General features: G+C 46.1%; 2 protein-coding genes across 4 annotated transcripts in view; both read left to right on the plus strand.

The window, feature by feature from the left end:
* The first annotated feature begins 364 nt into the window (after positions 1 to 364).
* On the plus strand, positions 365 to 20971 carry PM20D1 (peptidase M20 domain containing 1). Of its 3 annotated transcripts, XR_012046154.1 has the most exons (16): positions 365 to 603; positions 2026 to 2112; positions 2718 to 2950; positions 4404 to 4490; positions 4994 to 5127; positions 5577 to 5696; positions 6470 to 6545; positions 6779 to 6840; positions 7093 to 7171; positions 8294 to 8365; positions 9221 to 9389; positions 10102 to 10201; positions 11038 to 11197; positions 18712 to 18881; positions 19559 to 19682; positions 20845 to 20971. XR_012046154.1 is itself a non-coding variant. In XM_072886275.1 (14 exons), exons 1-13 carry the CDS (start codon positions 396 to 398, stop codon positions 11165 to 11167), a joined length of 1557 nt encoding a protein of 518 aa, XP_072742376.1. In that variant the 5' UTR covers positions 365 to 395; the 3' UTR covers positions 11168 to 11197; positions 18712 to 19382. The 3 variants fall into 3 exon arrangements, 2 of the variants coding, with proteins under 2 accessions (XP_072742376.1, XP_072742375.1); XM_072886275.1 differs by lacking the exons at positions 19559 to 19682; positions 20845 to 20971 and having other exon boundaries at positions 18712 to 19382; XM_072886274.1 differs by lacking the exons at positions 18712 to 18881; positions 19559 to 19682; positions 20845 to 20971 and having other exon boundaries at positions 11038 to 12768.
* Positions 11177 to 21202, plus strand: part of SLC41A1 (solute carrier family 41 member 1) — a 30687-nt gene continuing 20661 nt past the window's right edge. The window contains exon 1 of the mRNA XM_072886277.1: positions 11177 to 11197. The gene's annotated coding sequence lies outside the window, so the exon portion shown is untranslated. The remainder of the gene's footprint in view (positions 11198 to 21202) is intronic.

Genomic DNA, 21202 nt, shown 5'->3' on the forward strand with positions numbered 1-21202 from the left:
TAAGCACCTCGTCATTTTGGGAGCAGCATCCTGAGCCCCAGTGCTCTCGGCCTCCCAGCAGGCTCCAGGAACGGCCCAAGCCAGGGTGAGGGGACAGCCCCACTATTGCTTCTGTGGGTACCAGACACCGTTCGCCGCGGCTCCTAAACGTCCCCTCCAGATAAGAAATACGCGATTTCAGGGACGGGACAGAGAACCAAGGCAGCCTCCCGCCCGCCGCCATTTCAAATGTGCCGCGGCGCAGAACTACAACTCCCAGGAGCACTCGCGGAGGGGGCGGGTCCAAGCAGCCTATTGGCCATTCTCTAGGGCGGGTGCGTGGCGATTGGCGGTTCGGCCACGCCCGTCCGCTCCTCAGCCGGACGGACGGCGACGGCGGCCGAAGTCCGCCGGGGATGGCGGGCGGGAGCGGGTGGCGGCGGCGGGCGGCGGCGTGGGCCGCGGGCCTGGGGCTGTGTGCCGCGCTGCTGGCGCTGCTGGCCGCCGTGCTGCTCCGCGCCTACGTCCTGCGCGCCCCGGCGATCCCGCGGCTGTGGGCGCGGCGAGGCGGCACTGCCGCCTTCAGTGCTGGCGAGACGCTGGAGCTCAAGGAGGCGCTGCGAGGTGAGGGGGCCCGGCGGGCCGCCCTGGCCGGCCCCACCCTCCGGGCCCACCGGGCCTCCTCGGGGTCTGCAGCCTGTGTGCCCCCCCACCCCCGGGTCGGGGGGGGTTGCCGGCCCCCTCTTTCCCCGGCGTCGCGGCTGGGGCGTCCCGAGCTTGCCCCGGGGCCGTGGCGGTCCTCTCCCCCGGGAGAGAGGCCGGCCTCAGGGGCCGGCCATGGGGCAGGGGTGGGAACGGGGCAGCAGTGAAGAAGGACACTTCCTCAGGTGCCTTCCCCTTGGAGGAAACCAGTTGTTTATTCTCCTGAAGCCAACTTTCTTCCCATGTTGATTTTCTTCAGTGTTTCCCTGTTATACATGCAGAATGTGCCAGGCACCCCCTGACTGCATTTGCTAGGCATCTCTTTGTCCACTGGATAAATCACTGTCGGGTTTCTTTCTTGCTTGCTGGCTGAAACCTTGCACAGTGCTTCGCTGCAGGCAGCCTGTCTGTAACAAGTCAAGGTGTGTTTGTGCTCTCTGACGCAGTCTTCTGAGGGTATTGCAGAGGACCTTGAGAGTATTTAGGTCTCATGAGGGCTGGCAGTTTGCAGGAAACCACAATCTGGCATGAAGGTGATGGTCATTGACTGTTCAAGTAGGGGTTGGGTTCTGTAAATCTCATGTTGTTTTGGAAGGTTTATTGCCTAGCAAATTGTGTTTACATACTTTTTAATGGGAAGATGCAGGGATACGAGAGATACTTATTTCTGTCTTTCTTCTTGAATAACACAACCTTTAAAAGAATCTGTAACCTCACTTAAGAGATGCTCTTAGGAAAGGCAGCTGTGATTGGGACTAAGTTATACCCATGTTTTGCATGACAGTGACTCGACATTGGAAGAGCAGCCTTGTCTGACCCTGTTTAAATGACACAGCAGACTAGAAGGAGCAACAGAAGACCTATCTGTTTATATATCTTTAAGGGTTGGAGCAGTATGAAAGAAGGTGCTATAACAGTCTTGCCCTCACAACCTGACTTACTATTGAAAAAGAACTTTGAACAGCCAACTAAGCTGCCTGCTTAGCTGCCAGAATAGTTTATGGCTATGAGGAATCAGTTCACCCTAGCAAAATGCAGCTGCTTCTGGACAGTAGCATTTCTAACAATATCATTCAACACTTCAGGATGAAAAACGGAGTAGAAGTATCTAGAGAAATACCTTGGCTGAAACTGGAAGGAAATACTGGTGTGCAGCATGTGCACAGCTCAGCTGAAGTACATCAGTCTTTCTGATAGTGGCAGCTCTTACTATCCTGTGAAATAATCTTTAAAGCCTGGAAAATATTCAGGAACATAAATATTACTTTCCCTTTTGAAATGCAATTCAAGTATTGTTTGACAGATTTCAGTGTCGAATGATTTCTATCTTGTATTTCATTGAAGGTGCTATTAAAATCCCAACTGTTTCCGTATCTCCAGAGGACTTGAATACAACTGCCATGGCAGAATTTGGGAATTACATTCAGGAAGGTACCAAACTTTCATTCTTGGCAGTCTCTGCTGCTCAGTTGTATTTTTGTAAACAAATTGAAGAGAGTGTATGTGGTTCTTGAATATAACGGAACAGATTTTTATTTTGTTTTTCCTCAAGAAAGAACTGTCAAAAATGGCATGCGTAGGTCACCTTTGCAACAGTGTACTTTGGTGTAGCAATGGGCAAAGCTAGAACAGAGAAGGTTCAAATGTCTTTTGCAATGGTGGCTTTTGGTCCTTGAGGTGGTTAAATGACCTTGCCGATTAAAAAAAAAAAAAAAAAAGGGAGGAAGACCATCCCTGCTTCAGCCTGCTTTTTTGGCAGTCCCATCATTGCTACCTGCAAAACGGCTGCAGCACTGGTGAACAACAGTTCCTGGTTTTGCTTGGGAAGGTGTTAAATACCAGATGAGATGGACTGGTAGAAGTGTGAGAACGAAGCTGCACATCTGCTTCCTGAAGCAAATTTGTTGTGGTCAGTCGTATTTACAGTGCTCCCCTTGAGGCTAAATAGGTGACTACTCTATGGAGTATATAGTGATAAAATTGGACATTATTGTTAATTTTGCTTTTTCTTGTGTTTTTAATTTTTTTCTTAACAGTCTTCCCGGCTGTATTTTCTTCAAAGTTCATTCAACATGAAATTGTTGGGAAATACAGCCATCTCTTTACTGTTCAGGGTTCTAACCCTGAAATGATGCCCTATATGCTGCTTGCACACATGGATGTTGTGCCTGCTCCCCCAGAGGGCTGGGATTTCCCTCCTTTCTCAGCTGCAGAGCATGAAGGTTTCATCTATGGACGAGGAACGCTGGATAACAAAAACTCTGCCATAGTACGTCGTCTTGGTAATATCATTTCAGAGAGATACAAGGCCTGAAAAAAGCAGATTGGAGGAATCTGTTGAGATTTACTATATTGTCTCTCTCATTTAGCTGTCATTTAAAGAGTTAAATTCAGGATGTTAGTGACAAATCCCAAAGACCTGTGGTTTTTACCCAACTTTTCCTAGGGATGAAGTGGAGTGGTCTTTTACTACCAAAGAAAGCAGAGTTAAAGCTCTTAGAAGATACAGAAAAACATTCACAGATGCAGATGTACTTGGTTAAATGCCACATTTAAACTTTATGTCAAATGCTGTGTTTGAAACCAGGGATAGACCTTTTACTTTTTCCCAGGTGTCATATGGGCATTCAAAGCCAAACTTGGCCCTTTGAAAAGGCTTGAGTTTCAAAATAAACAATGTTTATTTAATATGGTAGTCAAATAACCTTGTACCTTTTATTATCTAGTCTGTGGCAGAACAAAGAGCTGTTGTACTAAGTACATTTGGGAGGAATAAAGTACAAAAAAAGAAGGATCTGTGAAGGATTTCTCATTTGATAAAAGGTTGATGGGAAAATTAATAAGGAAAACGGTTCTTTGTGACTTGCAAAGATTACTGCCATGACAGCCCTGTATTTAAATTTAAACAGATGTTTAGCAAACCAGTGTCACAGATGCTGTGGCTGCTTATTATGGCATAGGCCATACTCCTAGAAAGTTTCTCCCGGTTATTTAATAATCAATTTCAAAACCTTGCAACTTAAAACTTTGTTTTGGTGCTTCCTTCTACTGTGAACTGCACAAGTAACTCCACAAATGGACAATAAAAATGAACAATTTCAGTGAACACGGCGAAAACGGGTGCTGACAAGGTAGAAGCAATATAATTTCTGCTGAAATGTAAAAAATTAACTAGATTAAATTGAAAAAACAGGTGAGATGGAAAAATGCAGCAAATGATAGATTTCATTTCTCATTCTTCAGATTAAATTTCTCGTTCTTCTGTTTCTGTCTTCTTAGCACTTTTTGTACAAAACATACTGCTTATTAAAATAGATGGATTCGGTAGCTCAAGTCAGAGCCAAACTGCGTGTAGGATAGACAGTTTAAAGGAACAGTGAATTCCTTGGATAATTATAACTCTGTCATGCTTCCTGTGCAGTTTGTCACTGACTTCATCAGTAGCAAGAACAAGCCTACACTGTATTTTGTGTATGTACGCTGACACTGTGTAGCACACTAAGTCTTAAGCATTATTGATCAAAAATATTGCTGTGTGTTTTCCAGAGAATATTAATATAATCAGTAGGAGTTGTGGAAATAAAAGCTCAACTGTGAACAGGACAAAGTTTCCTTAAGGGCTCTGAATGCATCATATTTCTTTTACGTTACATTGCATTCTTTTACATTTATTCTCCTTACACAAAGAATAGTACAATACATTCTGCTTTTTTTTTCTGCAGGGTATTCTGCAAGCTCTAGAATTTTTGCTGAGAAGAAATTACCGACCCCGCAGATCTTTCTATATTGGCATTGGACATGATGAAGAGGTATTTTCTTTCATTTCATCAAAACAACTAGTTGTTTGCATTGTTCATGTATGTAACGGCTTCATTTTCAAACATTGTTTAGCTAGAAAGTCTTTCCTGTTTTTCTTGGTTATGTGGGCAGATACTGTGTCAGGCACGTGGTCATAGCTATATATTGATTGATTGGTTTTAAGTGACATTGACAAAGGGTTTGGTGTGATGAGCAAAGAGAAAAGAAAACAGTAGGGTGTTATTTCAAATTCTTTTCTGCATGGAGGGTGCAGCAGGAGTCACATTTTGGAGTATATATGATACATGAAAAGCTGACCTAAGATTTGCATGGCTGTTCCAAATGATCAGGAAGAGCTAACAAAAATATTCCACTTTTGTTGTGGGTATACCCACTAGGAAACAGTACAAAGAGACAGATGGTCACTGGTCACTGTCAACAGCAAGATGTTTTCCAGTATTCTTCCCAATGTTGTGGCTTAATCTGACCAGTTCCTCTGACTGGATGTTCACAGGTGTTTGGTCAGAAGGGAGCAATGAAGATTGCAGCTCTGTTGGAAGCTAGAGGAGTGAAACTCTCCTTCCTCCTAGATGAGGGAAGCGCAATACTAGATGGCATCATTGCAGGAGTGAAGAAGCCAGTGGCTTTGTAAGTAGGAGAGAACACAATTGACCATGATGAAAGTGATCCATTTTCAATAATTACTTTGTGAGGAATGACCTTGCTAATGTCAATAAAATACATTTTCAAGGCATGTAGCAATGTTGGCGTTGCTAAAGCTACAGCAGCGGCACAAAGTGCAAGCAAAGGACCTTCGGTGTTTGCTTGCTGTCCATCATAGCTGTGCTGACAAAAGCAGAACATTCCACTTAGAGCTAGCGCAAGCGTGTTAATTGTATGCTGTAGAGTCTGCTCACTGGAGAAGCAGCCAAGGCATCAGCCCTCCAAACATTTAGAGACTGTGTTAAGGATTTGTTGTTGCTGCTTCTTTGGTGTTTTTATGATACTAAAAGTAGGCAGAGTCGTTCTTTTTACCTGTAGTCTGTGCATGTGTGTTTGGAGTTGCATTAATCATTTGTTTATTTATCATTCACCAGAATTGCTATCACAGAAAAGGGTTCAATAACACTGAACTTCACTGTGGAAAAAGAGCCAGGACATTCATCCTTTCCTCCTAAGGAGACAAGTATTGGCATTCTTGCAGCAGCGATGGCCAGGTGAGAGCTTCCCTGTCATCTAATGTCGAAGACGGGTCAAGCGGACTCCCAAGTCACTGATATGTGACTTTCTTTTCTAATATTTGTATTTAGAATATTTTGCAAATTCCCCTTATATATTTGAAATTGAAGTTTGTATCTCACTTTGAAGGGCAGAAATGCAATCCCCAGCGAACGGACAATTGCCAAATGTCTGGAGTGTCTTTTCACTTCAGCTGTTCCTAGTGTCAGTTGATTCCTTAAAACCAAGACAATGGGTACATCGTGATGTCTATCGTAATTTACTCTGTAGCGATAGACATTGCTTTGTTCAGGTTGCAGAATTTCTCTGGAATCTATCCTTGCACATACCTGCTACCTCTAGCTGGTAATTATCCAATCCAATAAATGTGGTGTAAAGTCAGAATGTGACTGGGTAAATCATCTCATTATGTGCCTGTGTAGATATCAAATTGGCTAATAAATACTTATTTTAGAAAAACTTAATATATACAGATACGATGGAATTTGGTGTGATATTTTTAGAATTTCCATGTATTCTTTATAAGAGTCAGGCTTTTGGATTCTTTCTTGAAAGACAATCTTTGCATGTGACTGGAACGCCCAGAAATCTGTCACGGAGCTGTGCTCACAGATTTACTTACCAGGAGAGGAAAGTGTGATTGCATCTCAAATACATGGATACATTTCACAAATCAAATTCCTATCAACCTTCTGGAGCAGTAATAGCCAGAGATTTTTTAAATTTCACATGTTGATTTGCTTTGTTGTAGACTGGAGCAGAATCCCTTGCGCAATCTGTTTGGCCATGGGCCAGAACTCATGACTATGGAGCACCTCGCATCAGAGGTGAGGAAAGAACTATAATTTCATTCTCAGATTTTCATATTAATAAGTGAAGAGTAACCCAGCATATGAATTTAGAGCACAGTTACATAGTTCCTGGAAAGGAGAAGACTTAAGCTGGCCTTTCTCCCAGAAAATTGTTTCTGCTGGAATTGTTTCAGCCATAGCTAAGTGACTACACTGTCTTCTTGAAAACTGGAAATTTTCTGATTTGTGGTTTTGTTTGTTCCGCTTAGTTCAGGTTTCCTCTCAATGTCGTCATGAGCAATCTATGGCTGTTTTCGCCTATTGTCAGCAGGTAAGAAAATGCGTCCTTGATGAACATTCCCAGTCTCTCACCCTTAAAAGATGAAGACCAGTAGCCATTTCTAGTCTTCCCAGGAAACCAGTTATACCATTTCATAGTTTAGACCATTTCAGTGCTTTACTGTTAATAACCACTTTGTTAATTGAACAGGCCATCATTCAGCTTATTGCCTATGTAATTGTGGTGCTTATGTTTTATCGATATTAAACTTCTTTGAAACATAGGTTTTTTTCTTTTTTGTAGAATTCTTGCCTGGAAACCTTCCACCAATGCCTTGATTCGAACTACTACTGCAGTCACGATGTTTAACGCAGGAATCAAGGTAGCTTCAGTTTGATTTTTCTCCATGTCGTATGATGAGACAATTAGGACATTTGGTTTCCACCTATTTATATCCAGCTATATGATCAGTACCGGCCCTGGTCTTAGACCCTGTGTGGTGTCACCACCAGTCTCATTTTTACTTTGGATGTGGCTTGGATTTAGCTACAGTTGAAAATTACTTCTTTCAGAAGTGTCTGATCTCTGTCACAAAAAGATCTCTGTAAACTGGTGTTAACATTGTTTAGATTTTAGGATGGACAAGAAAGAGTGTTTTCTATGGAATCATACAAAGTATCGATGACAGTATTTGAAACGATGGCACAGTCATAAACACTTCCCTAGCCCAGATGGGATCGTGTGTTTGTGAGCACGGTCTGGCGTTTACCTTCATTCGAGTAGGGTTAGTGTGTACCTTGGACTGAGAGATAACAGGTTCTGGCTGATACAGGCAGATCTTGCCCTGATAAGAAGGTGTAGCTATCCAAAAATACTGTAGCCCTGGAAAATAAACAGGCTGTTTGGTGTGTCCCTGAAAAAATCTGTTGCTGAAAAGCATCACTGGACAAGAAAACGAGATACAGTGGCTGAACAGTGACACTGAGTGGCCAGAAGAGAAGTGACACCCTGGTTTCTTGGGTTTTTTCCCTAAAGATTATACCTTCTTTGTTTAACAAAATTATAAATATTCATTCTGTAGAAAAGAAGAGTTATGTGTCTTCAGTAACATCATTTGTTAAGCGACTGGCATGTCTCATACTTGAGGAAAAGTAATATGGCAATTAGGTAAAAATATTGCTTAAAAAAAACAACATAAAACTTCCAGAATTTCTCAATATAAAGTTTCTGAAGGGAGAGGGCTTATCTCAAGAGGAAAACTTTATATAACATGTAACTTCATTTTTGTTGAATCAATGAGTATCTCTTTGTGTAGTTATCTGCATTATAGATGAGTTTTACAGGATTTGAACACAGAGTACAGAAAGCGATTGTCACACTTAGTAGAAACAGAGTGAAGCATTAGTCTGAGGCTTGGAGTTGTTTGGGCAGTTTCTCAGTTTGCAGTTGGCATTTTAATGTGTTTTTAACTTCCTTTTATGTTTTGGTCCTGCCTTTTTTCTAGATAAATGTCGTCCCATCTTCTGCAAAAGCAACCGTGAACTTCCGGATCCACTCTGCAGAGAAGGCCACTGAGGTACGTACCGTAGCCCCAGATGCGGGACTGTTCTCCATCCCTGTCTGAGCAGAGTGGCATGTGGCCATTTGTGGCAGCAGATCTGTTCCACAGGAATACTCTTTTCGTCTCTCCCTGTATTGATACAAGCAGTGGAAGGGGAAGATTTGGGAATTGCTCCTTTATGGAGGCTGTCAGAAACACAGCTTATCTAATGTCTTTTCTCCTCCTTGGAGATGGATTGCAAAGTGCATTGTTTGCTACGGCTTCTGAATGTGGAGCAGAGCAAGAGGCAGACCAAACTTGGAAGTGTGTCTTGCAGTTATATCGAGCAGATTTCAGAAGTCTTTTTGTGCCAAAGAGCACATGGATCATATGTCATTATGGAATGGAAATGTTAAAGTTTGTGACCTGTGAGAATATGGGAGTCTTGCACATTTCAGTAGGTATGGCACGCCTGTCCAGCCAAGGACAGCTGTGAAACATTGTCAGTAAATAGTATCTTCCCTTCCCAAACCTTTGCTGAAAGTTTATCTTTCTGGAAGCTTTTTCTGGGTTGTTTACTTGGATGACGCAGCTACCAAGTAGCAGCGGGTTGACCACCTGCCTTTCAGGACTGAAGCAGTTCAGGGATACCTTGAGACAGTGATGTGCATCTGATGCATTAGGGGACAAAAAATTAGCTTAAGTATCAGCCATGCACTGAGTAAGAGGAGAGACTGCCACGCAGTTTCAGTCCTAACCATGCACCTGTATTTGCAGCCACAGTTGGCATTTCACAGACAAATGTTTTCTGGAAAGTGGAACATTTGCTGACATCTAGAAAGGGTGCTCTCTCATTTCTTTGCTTATTTAATCTCTGTGTTTTACCCATAGGTGCTAGAGATGGTTAGAAATACTGTTGCTGATGACAGAGTGAAGATTGATGTGGTAGAGGCCTTTGACCCACTCCCCATCAGTCCTTGGGATGACCAGACATTTGGAGTCCATATTTTTCAAAGAACCATTCTGGATACTTTCCCAGATGTTGACAGTGTAGTCCCAGGTAACAGCAAGCACATGATGATTATTGTTTCCCCTCCAGCTTCCGCTCTGCTTGTCTCTCCCCCATCCCCCAATATTGACTTGTTTCCATTTTCTGTGTATTTCTCCACCCCAGCTGTTAACTACTGGAAACAGCTGTTTTTTCCTCTTTTTATTCCGTTCCCTCTTTATGTTTTAAAAGTTTTAATGTTGTTTTTTAGTAGTGGAAGTAAAAAAGCAAACAGGAAACTGACAGAAACAATGAGCCTTGAATTTGACTCTTTGCACATACAAAGGAATCTCTTCAGGGAAGAAAGGAATTGTGAGGGAGAGTAGGAGGTCTTCTTGCTTTAGCTCTTCTTTTATTGTTTTCATAGCTGGCAAAGCCATTCCTGCTTTTCTGTATTGTTCCTTATGATCCCAGCCCCTTCCCTTTCTTGCAGCTCCTTCCTAGTTCTGTACTGTTTGTTGGACTGCAGTTTGAAGCTTAAACTTTTGTGGAGGCTGAGTATCATGGCTGTTCTTAGAATGATTGAATTGTGTGTTCAGTTCCTTCTGTTCATGAAGGAGAGAATGTTCTTCTTCCAGGACGTACCAATAAACTGTTTCCAGTGATTTTGCTTTTGGTGTAGCTAGGGGTCATATGGAAGTGTTATCAGATGCCTTTCCTGGGAAAAGTGTGGGTCATTAAAATGCTGCTCTCATGCAAAGTAAACCCAAGGTTTGTTTTCCAGGCACATGTATTGGAAACACAGACAGCAGGCATTTCACTAACATCACAAATGCCATTTATCGATTTAACCCACTGCTCTTGAAATCAGATGATCTTCCCAGGTACTGTATTCTGTCTGCATGTGGGCAGCTGTTTGGGGCGGGGACTAGTGAAAGAGAAAATTGATATGCGTTAGGCAGAAGAAGGAAACCCAGCCTTGTATACCTTGGCATGGTGGTGGTGTTGCCTCATATTCTGTTAGGCCACCCATTTCCTGCAGATTTGGGTGCTGCACAAATAGGGGATAGTAATTACACTGGGAGAGTGTTAGCCCTTACTCTTCTTTACTTCAAATGCAGCCAAGACCTCATTTAGGTGGCCCATTTGGTAGTACAGCAATGCTGTGAAGCTGACTGGATCCTTTACATAGTGCAGCAGTGTGAAAGGTGTGGTTCTGGTAGTTGGCCTTGTTTAAGAGATTTATCCGTATGTTTGGATGCATGTCACTCTGAATTCATTTGCTTCTTAAAGCTGGAAGTTTGGTTTCCTGGGATAAAGTGATAACAAAGATCATCATCATGCAAGGGACTGTTTGTTTATTCGGCATGTGATAGATTTGTCATTTTACTGAGGTGCAGATGATACGGGAGTAGAGTGCTCTCGCAGCTGTACAGGACAGTGACATAAATGGCCGAGAAATGGGCAGAGAGCTGGAATACTGTTTTTTCTTTTCCACATACACGATGGACTTAGTTATTGTGCTCTGAGCCTTAGAATCAGTAAATTTGGTTGGCCTGAGGAACAGACATTGCAGTTACAGTGCAGTATTTCTTGTACATTGCTGTATTTTTATGTTGTGCATTGCTTTATGAAGTGAACAGGCAAGCAGGGTGCTGACTATATGCAGGTGAGTCACAAATGCACACTGGAATGAAAAACATTCTTCTCTTTCTACCAGGATCCATGGGTTGAATGAGAGAATCTCAGTTGAGAATTACGAGAAACAGATCGAGTTCCTCTTTCAGCTGATTAAGAACTGTGACATCGACAAGCTTCCCGAGCCTCACACAAACTCCCACGAGCTGTGAGAAACACACCCGAGAAGAGCAGCTACTAAGGTGGATTCTGGGATGGCAGGGGTCTGGGCCATAAGATACAGTTGTGTGTTGCACATTGAGCTATGTCTGGAATTCGGTTTTTTGCATGTTGTGGTTTACATACAGATGGAAAAACAGCTGGTTGCTGCTTTAGGCAAATGTACAGTTTGCCAGAAAGTTATAAGAACAACAAATAGCCCTGATTTCTGTTCCTCCCTGGTCTGACATGCAGCCATTAATATGATGGTATTAATTTTGTCAGCGCTTTCTTTAAGCCTCTGAAATTGGTAGTCACTTAAAAATCTAAGCTATAATCAGCAGTCACTCACCTATCAGTAAAAGAGGAGACTCTTCCTATGTGTGCTTTTGACAAACTTATTTTATACAGTTAATTGATCTTTCACAAATGATGTGTCTGTCAAAAGCTCACATGAGAGGCTTGTCACGTGGTGTAGGTTTCATGTAATTGGTAGAGTTACACTCAGTTTGTTGCACTGCTGCTTGGTGCGGGCTTCTTCCCCAGGTGATGCTCTCAGCCAGCATCAACGGTGCTCTCAACCAGTGTCAGTGTTAACTTGATACTGCTAAGTTCTCCCATACATGCACTGATTTCTGACTCTCTTTTAAAGTACTGAGCTCCAGAAGTCCTAGCTACGTTGCTTTAACTGATGTTGCCCTGATCTCAGAGGTGCTGAAAACTTTTCTTCCTGTCTTTTCAGTGACTTTTTTTTTTTTTCCTCCTCTCTCACTCTTTGGTATGGCCCAAGGTATGTTGTGCAGCTGGGTGTCAGAATAAGGAATTGCAGCTTTAAATAAGGAACTTAATCAGTGTTGTCTGCTTGTATATATTTTCTTTTCACTGAATCAGTTTCTGTAGTGTATGTTTCTCTTTTGTTCCTCTGAGAACTTGATTGTGAAAGATGGTGAAGCCCTTCAGTTTCTTCCAGTTCAGTGGGAGCAGAGTGTCTTTGTTCCCTCACCGCCTATGCAAGCAGTTTTCACTTTACAGCAGTACTTCTGTTGACGCAGCTCTTTGGGAATCCTAGCATAGACAGGCCGTTGATGTTGACCCTGTTTAATCTTGCACTTCTTGCACTAGCATGCCTGCCTTTGTTAGCTCTAAAGGGTTAAGCATTCTTTTGGCCTTCATAGTCTCTTCAGTTGGGGTTACCATTATTAGTTAAACAAAGAAAGAATTAAGAACCAGATGTTAGCCAAAGTAAAGACTGGGTGAAAACTGCTTTGTTGTACTGACTTGCAGACTCTGCTGTTAGGTACTAGTGCAACTCCTCCTGTTGCACTGTCACAGAGATGTGCGTCTCTTTTTCAGAACTTGAATTATACACTGGAATGGGTGGTTGTTCTGCTCTAAATTCATATGGTAAAATGTCCTGGAATGTACAGGAAATACCCTGAAACATATCCTGAAAAACAGTGATGGAACTGTGATTCCTATTCTTTCCGTTCACCATTCTCTATTTATTTGCAGTCTGATCTTATCAGTATGGCCAATGGGCTAAAACTGTATCAATCTACTAAATAATTGAAACCAGATCGGCATTTTCATCTAATAAAACAAGGAATGCAGATTATTTCCTGATTATTATTTAGTCTTTTTATGTAACTGTATAATTGCAATGAAGTCATTTCCACACCTGATTCTACACTAGAGCAAGTCATAAAGTTTCCATCAAAACAAATCCACATATTTTCCAGCCTGCTTTAATCTTTGCACCCTCCCTGGTGCTCCCCTTCCTATACAAAATTAGCTAACTCTGTTTATGCATTATTGGGTAGTAAATAGCTTGCATCTTTTACGGTTTATTGCATTTTGTCTGTGTGCCCTAATGTCATTAATTTGTTTAGCCACATGTCTATGGCTCTTTTGTGAAGGTGTCATTCCTCTTGCAAATGCCTGCTGCAGACGCAGCAAAAGTGATGTGTCAGGGTACAGCGCAGAGCAAAATACATCCCCGGGAGTGGGAGGTGGAGGAAAGTTGTTTGGTTTTTTTTTTTCTCTGGCAAGTGTCTATAAAGACAACTGAGTCTAAAGCCTTCACTTTGACTATGGAAGTATGAGGCCAATATTGTTTAACATCTTCATTAATGACCTGGGTGATGGGACAGTGCATCCTTAGCAAGTTTGCAGATGATGTGAAACTGGGAGGAATGGTTGACTCACCCAGCGGTTGTGCTGCCATTCAGAGGGACCTCGACAGGCTGGAGAATGCAAAAACAGGTCTCATGGCATTCAACGAAGGGAAGTGCAAAGTCCTGCACCTGGGGAGGAGTAACCCCATGCTGGGGACTGGCTGGCTGGACAGCAGCTTTGCAGAGGAGGACACGGGGGTCCTCGTGGACAGGTTGAACATGAGCCAGTAATGTGCTCTGGAGGCAAAGGAGGACAACAGCATCCTGGGAGTAAAGATTAGATGATGTCCCAAGGTCCCTTCCAACCTCAACCGTTCTGTGATTCTGTTGTAGGGCACAGGCTGCGAAAATCCTAACTTGGGTCATGCTGTTGTGCAGTGAAGGCTGCGTTGTGGTGTGGAAGGAGGGATTTGTTGCCTGTTGTAACAGCAAATGGGTCCTAAAGACATAAAGCGTCCTTTATATTTTGTAATGTCCTGTGCCCAACCAAAAATCATCTCTGTGTTTTGGTGAGGATTGTTTCTTTAAAGGACATTGATCTGGAAATTAATTTTGCTGCTGAAGGAAAAGTGAAGGGCAAACAGCACTGGGAAGGCAGGGTTGTTTTTGGCAGGTACTGTGCAAATGTGTGCTGTGAGGTTTCACTAATGCAGCTTGTTGCAGAGCCTCATTAAGTGCTGCTCATCAGCCAGTGCTGAAATCATGCAGTGCCTCTGCATTGAGTAAATGTTCAACAGAGCTTTACTGCAACCTGAAGCCACTAAACGAAGTGCTTGAAACAGACTGATCTTGCAGGATCCAATGGTGAAAAAGCGCATTCCCCACCTCTGCCCATTTTTTCCAGTCACTTCTGATAATTGTCTGTGCTTTTTTCCATGCAGCAGCTTTGCCCTTTGTATTCTCAGGTCTCCTTATTTTATCATATTAGCTGCCATGTCATGCTCATCTGGCACAATTCTGAAGGGTCAGTCAATGATTTGGTGTCTGCACACCTCTCCTGACAGAGCAGCTTTCTTTCCACCCCCTTTTACTGCTCCCATGATATGTTTTCAGTGAATGTCTGTCATCTTGAGTGGTACTTGAAATCTTAGTGTCATCATGTAAATAATAGTGTGAGGATGATGTGCTGGCCTTTTCTGCTAAGATCATATACAGCTTTGCATTGTATGAGTAGTTACTTGATAATGCCAAGTACATCATGAAAACACAGAGTAATAGCTCTGTGAGCTATTTGTTGTTTTGGTTTTTTTTTGTAATGAGTCACTGTGCTTTGAGCATGTAGAGCAATTACCTCTGATTCATCAGAGAAGGAAAAGCCTGATTTTCTGCTCTGAAGACACCTAACTTGGTGTCATACCTAATGGGGTTTTGAACGCTGTTTGTGTTAGTCCAGTGCCAGTGTGTTAACGTGTTCCTGTGTTATATCCATAGCAACTTCCTTTTTTCCCCTTCTTTGTAGGCAAGTCGACAAAGCTGCCATTCCTCTGACAACAGTTACTCAAAGTAACACGTCTGTAGTTGTCCAGCCACAGCAGCCTGCTAGCTAGCAGACCAGCTGATTTAGGGTCATGCAGGCCTGCTACATGATGGAGAAAAGGTCATGTTCCACACCTGCATTTTCTAAAGAAAGCTCTGTTGCTGGCCTCTATTTAAAAGGGCTTGGTTTATTTTCAGCCTCAAGTGACCATGGAGAGTTCAGGCACAGAGCTGGAAGAGAATGCAGGAACAAGGTGTTTACAAAGTTGTTTCCTCCAGCCTTGCATTTGACAGTTGCGTTCTTGGCTCCTCTTTTGCCATTTTATTTGGTATTTCATGGAGCTGGTGAAATCCATTTTCTCGAGCAGGTGCTGTGAAAGCTTCCCCACTCAGCTCAGCCCATGCCACCGAGCTCTAGTCTTACCAGTGCCATAGAGCAAGACATCCACTGAGGAATTTGGAGGCTGCTCAGTCATAGCCTGCAGTATCTTCTGCCATTATAGGGGCGTAGTCCTCGCCCATAGCTCAGCCTGTGACCCTTAATCCTGACCTTCAGTGGTCTTCAGTACTGCTTACTGCTGCCAGGTTGGACCCTGCATGAATTCTTGCCAATGCATTCAGTCCCCATCCGCAGCTCCTATGCAGAGATTGCTAGCAAGCTGAAGCTTTTACAGACATGTTTGTCACTTCAGTCCCCAAATTCAGGCTCTCACAATAACCGTTTAAAGAAACTGTGCTGCCGTGACCTGTGAGGTCTCTAGTACAGCATTGGTAGTTGCATGCCAGCATCTCTCAGTGCCCGTAGCAAGGCCTAGAGGCGTGCAGAAGTGCTGCCCAGGGAATTCTTTTCCTTAACTGAACAACACAGGGAAGGCTGTGTGTCCTCCGAGTTGCCGTGCAGGGGGCTTGGCTCCGCTTTCCGGTTCCACAGCTTCCCAGGGTAGCAGGGGCGGCAGAGATAAAGAGCTCAGCATGGTGGGGAAGGGAGTGACCTGCTTCACTCAGTAGAGATCACTCTGGCTGATTTAAGAGCTGTGATGGTGGGCCCCAGAGGAAGCTGCAGTCAGTTCTCAGCAGGAAGGAAAATGACCACATGGAAGGGTGGTTAATGCAGGGGGTAGGGGACAAAGGGTAAATGCTCTTTGTCACTGATGGATTTACCTATGAGTTGGTCAAGGCCTGAGCAACAGGGTATGAGAAGCAACATGCAAGTCATGTAGCATATCCCAGGGGGCTTTTCACACATCTTGGAATTTATATTTTTAATTCAACACAATTTTATGGTTTATTGTAGCCCTGTAAATACTCGGATCACTTGAACACCGTGCCTGATCTTGCACTAGAAAGGCAACCATATGGAGGGGCCTGGCTGCAGTTCGGTTACTTAACCCAGTAACCAAAAAAGCTCCTTCTAGTTCATGGCAGTAATCCTCTGCTCGGTGACTGTGCTGACGGTCTGTCAGTGCTGACGCTCTCTACATGCTCTCTGTCCAGTTACCACAGCTACAACAGGTTATTTTCATGTTTTCTGTATGGTGAAGATGATTAGAGAAAGGCAGCAGTGGATTACCATCACAGATTGATGCAGTGGCCAGAGTAAGGGGCATGAACTCCTCCAGAAAGCCCATACAAGAAAACCTGAATGTTTTTTTCCAGATTCTAACTATTATAGCTGTACTGCACCCACTACATCTGGCACATGCTTGTCTAAACTACCTTTAAACTTACTAGCTCACCTACTGATCTTAGTCTAGCTTCAGCAGAGGTCTGAGTTCAGCCTACTTGACAAGCTGTATAAGTACTCAAGAATAATAATTATTATTTGCCCTGGAGCACTTTTATCCTTCCAAATCCACTTGGATTTTTAAATGTTATTACTACAGTACTGCCTAGCTGTATATAGACACCAGAAAAGGTTAATCCAATGTCCTCTTTGGGATTTTGGGAAGTGGAGGATCTTTGTGGAGTAGGAAACGGGGGAGTTGAGAAATTATTTTCATTTACACTTTTTTTTTTTTTTAATATCAGAGCAGACACTGATCAGTCCAGCAGGCTGGTGGTGTTAGTCCTTTCTTCAGCCTAATTTCTGAATATAAATGAATTTGCAGCTTCTATCTGGAACAAAGCAGAAATGCGAGGCATGTCCTCAGTCCCTCCCTGACAGGTGTCTGTGCTGGGTCAGCAGCTGCTGACACAGGAACCGCTGGCCTTGTGGAACGCAGGAAGCGAGGACCTTTCAGCTCCCCTCTGCCAGATGCTCTCACGTGGCAAAAAGCCCTAGGGATGTACCTGGCTGAGGGTGACCCATGTTTGTCGCAGGAGACACAGCACGTGGGTGACACATGAACGCAGCTGGGGGCGGTAGTCATTTGGACCTTTGGAAAAAGGATGGTGGTGGTTTTGTTTGCTTCGAGGCTGGTAAAACAGAATTTCCATGGTCTGCATGTCTTCTCCCAGATCAGGATGAGATTAGGGTCAGCTGCTGACGCTGTTCCCTGCTCTCATGAGCTGCTTTTGCTGTGGACTGTAGGGGTAAGCCATCATCCATAACCTATTCAGTCTTTGAGTTTGCCTGTTGAGATTCCTGGTTACAAGAAATGAAGAACTAGGTTCCCTCAGAATCCTTGGTCAAAGGCAGCTGTGACTCATTGAGATCATCATTTAGATGAGACAGACAGCAGTGGAGCTAGAACAGAGAGCAAAGGGTTTGACAGGACACCGGCAAATTCTATGTTAGATGGATTTTTTTGTGTGACTTTGGCCGAACCACTTTATTTTGCTGGCTTCTTCTGTGGAAAGAGCAAAATCATCCTGTGCCCATGGTGGCCTCCTAGGCTGTTACTGAGTGCTTGCCCAGAGCTGGACAGCCTGGTAGTGCTAAAGTCACGTGGCTGCTGTAAAACACATGGGCACACCATTCCATGATCCAGTGTAGCTCAATGGTAAACTCTTTCCTTTCCAAGTGTTTTGTTGCCTTTGGTACCTGCTACCCGGCAATTGGAAACCCATTTCCTGCCCTTTCATCCTCTGCCTTTCTGATCTCTGCGCGTCAACATGGCTGGTGGGGATTTTATCTATTTCTGTTTTCTTGTCTCAGGCGGCTTTTGTCTCCACGCTTCCACTTCCTGAGCGTGCAGCTGGCCAGACTGTTAATCAACAAGGTCACATTTTGGTGCGCGTTGTTTTTAGGGAGGTGGGGGAAGAATGGTTGCTCTGGGGGAGATACGGATTTTCCAAGTCAGGAAGGAAAGATGAAGGCGGAAAGAGAGCCTTACAGACCAGGTTTATTTGGACAAAGGAAAACGGAGGGTAGGGTTGGAGACAGGAGTTGGAACTCCACTCCCAGCTTGAGTGTGGAACAGTGCTGCGGCTTTAGTTAAGACATCGTGTCTCTATGTCTCAAGTTTTCTTTGATGTCTCTTTGCCAGCGTCACAGCAGGAGGTCCTGACAATTAGTTAAATGACTGTAAATGCTCATCACCCCTTGAAATATGGGGTTCAAGTAGATAGGTAGACTGTGTAGCAGCAGACAGGTACAAAACCCAGCACGCTTTGCCAGTTACTTTATCACAGTGAAGCGGCACTCTGCACATCTGCTCCAGAAATTCAACTTTCTTAGAAGAGACACATTTACAAAGGTTTTTGGGCCTGAGAAAGTTAGAAGACCTAAGTAGGTTTATCTGAGCTATCTGCTTTAGACAATTATATATCCTGCTGTGCTTCACATGTGCCAGTCACTCTTTTCTTCCAAAGCAACATGTATTTCGGGAAAGGACGCTCCCCGTGCTCAATTTTTAATATCAGCAGAAAGAAATGCAGTAGCACAGCCCACATCTTTAGAGGGGTCTCGATCACAGCCGCTCTCTTGCTGCCATTGACCATGACTCCCTTCATTTCCTTATTTTCAGAAATGAAGTCACCAGGCCTGGTCACGCTTGACTCAGTGTATCTGGGGGGGAATGCAGTTCCGGTGCCGCCCTCCCTCTTCCCCTCGCACGCATGCTTGTGCCACAGTGACCGTTACTGGCTCGAGACCTCTCGCCAAGGCATGGAGCTAGGGATCACGTAATCACTCTGGGTAATAACTTGCTGTTGACTGTTTCCTGGGAGGAAAGGAAAGGCAGGAAGGAAAAACAACAACTGGTCAAAAGTTCCACTCGTGCAAAAAAGTAAAAATTAAAAAAAAAAAAAAAGGGAAATAAAAGGAAAAGATGAATCAGAAGAGCTGGTTTCATTCAGGAATACAGAGTTCTACAGAGCAGTGAGGCACTGACCTCTGTAGCAGGAGTTACTGCTTTTTATGTGTGTATTTGTTGTGGGACAGTTTGGCGTAAACCGATGCCAAGTGAGGACGTGACAATATTCCCGGTTTTCTTTGCTGAAGTACAGCAGAGACGCCCTTGAGTCTGGCACCGGGGCCTGAAAGCCAGCGGGTACCGCTCGTACCGTCTCAGTGCTCCTGGGCCTCGGTCCCAGAGTGATAGACAACGTGCCAATGCTGTGCTTAATTAATAAGTTATAGAGTTAAAATGACAAAATGCCCCGGGGCTGCTGTTCCACGGTCATTTTCAGCTGCCCCACCTCGGAGGTAGGGCTGGGCATAGCCTCCCCCGCGGAGGTGCCGAGCATCGGTGCGGGGGGGGGGGGGATATCGGAACACCTCTGTGGGTGGGCCGGCAGCCCCGCTGCCCAGGCTGGCCACGCCGGCGGGGACGGGGAGGGCCCTGTGACCTGCGCAACCTGTCCGTTCTCCAGGTGGGGAGAACGGGACCCGCCGGGAGCGCACCTCGGGCGCCGCCGCACCCCACCTGCCTCGGCAGAGCGAGAGCGGACGGACAGCGGGGAGAGGGGAGGAGGAGCCTTTCCTTCCACGCCCCGGGTGAGAGTCAGGAGCGCTGCGGGAGCAGGCAAAGCCCCGGGAGCGCCCCGAGCTCGGCGGCGGGAGAGATGGCGGCCGCCCCGCGGCTCCATGTGGGCTCGGCGGCACGTGACCCCCGGGCCACGCCTCCGCGCCGCGAAGGGGCGGGGCCTTCCGGCTCACCCACGGCTGCGTGGGCAGTGCGCTGCTCGCCGGGGAGGGTGGGGCCAGGCGTGACGCCACGAGCTCCCAGCCAATGGGGGCGCCGCGCGGCGCGCTGGGCAGGGCCACTATTGGCGGGCGGTGATGTCAGGGCGGTGCGGGGCAGCCCGCAGCGGGTCCGGCGCAGCGCGGTGGGGCAGAGCGGAGCGGAGCGGAGCGCGGCGGGCAGCGGTGAGGTGCCCGGCGCACCGGGCGGGCGGTGGCCGCGGCGGCACCGGGGATCCGGGGCCGCAGCAGGGTCAGCGGGGGGCTGCGGCAGCCGCGTGCTGTGGGGAGGCGGCCGGCCGGCCGGCCGGTCGGTCCGGCGGCTGGGGCAGCTCCGTTCCGCTCTGCTCCGCTCTGCTCCGCTCCGGGCAGCGCTTCCCTGGGGCCGCTGTCCCCACCGGCGGGGCCGGGCCTCGGCCGGGTCCGCTCTAGAGGTGGTGGCCTGCGGGGCTACGGGAGCGCGGGCCGCCCGCTCCCCCCGCGCTCGCTCGGCGGCGCTTCCGCCGCGCACGGGGCTGCGGGGCTCTGCGGGCGCTGCGGCACCTCCGGGGCTGCGGCAGCCGCGGAGCGGGGAGAGCCCCGGGCCGCGCCGTGCCCGCCGCCGCCGCGCTTCGTCCGTAGGCCGGCTCCGGCTCTGCGCTGGGCTCACGGGAGGCAGCGGCGGCTGCCGCCGTTGTGCCCGGTGGCTCCGTGCGGGGCTTTGGTCTCCGGGCAGGGTGCCCCTGTCCTGCGGCTTCGGGGTCCCTCCTGGGTGCCGGCTTCTGGGGTGCGGGGAGCAGAGAGCTGCTCTTGCCCCCGGGTCCCCTGACGCAGCCCCCCTGAAGCCTGCGAAGGGTTGTGAAAGAAGGCTTAAAGAGCGAAGGGGATAGCACAGCCTTCAGCGTGCGTTGGAGGAAAGTGTTCTTGAATGAATGAGCCGTTATGCAGACTGCCACGAGACCCAGTAGAATATCCGTTTTCCTTCCCTATATTCCAGGTGAAAGACGAGTTCTTGGAGAGTGACGTTAAATCTAAGGCTGTCCAAATGCCAGCTCCCACCCTACAGCCTGCTCAGCTCAGCAAGTAACCTTTACCGGGAACTTGCTGTTACTTTAAATAAGAACTCTCGTTGCCTCGTGCTGTAAGGTGAGAAATTCTTCTGGAAGAGGAGGACGACAGTGACGCTTGGAGCTTGCTGGTATTGCTGGCCGTTTTGGCAGGGAGCACAAAACAGGCTGAAGCAGAGCAAAAGCCCACAGGAGCCTTCAGACTCCAGTTCTGCAGAGGGACAGTGCCACTGGAGAAAGTAACAAAGCCCTGGTAGTAGGAAGAGCTTTTCTGGATTGTATCATCTC

The sequence above is a fragment of the Ciconia boyciana genome, chromosome 23, assembly GCF_034638445.1.
Source record: "Ciconia boyciana chromosome 23, ASM3463844v1, whole genome shotgun sequence".
Taxonomy (NCBI): Eukaryota; Metazoa; Chordata; class Aves; order Ciconiiformes; family Ciconiidae; genus Ciconia; species Ciconia boyciana.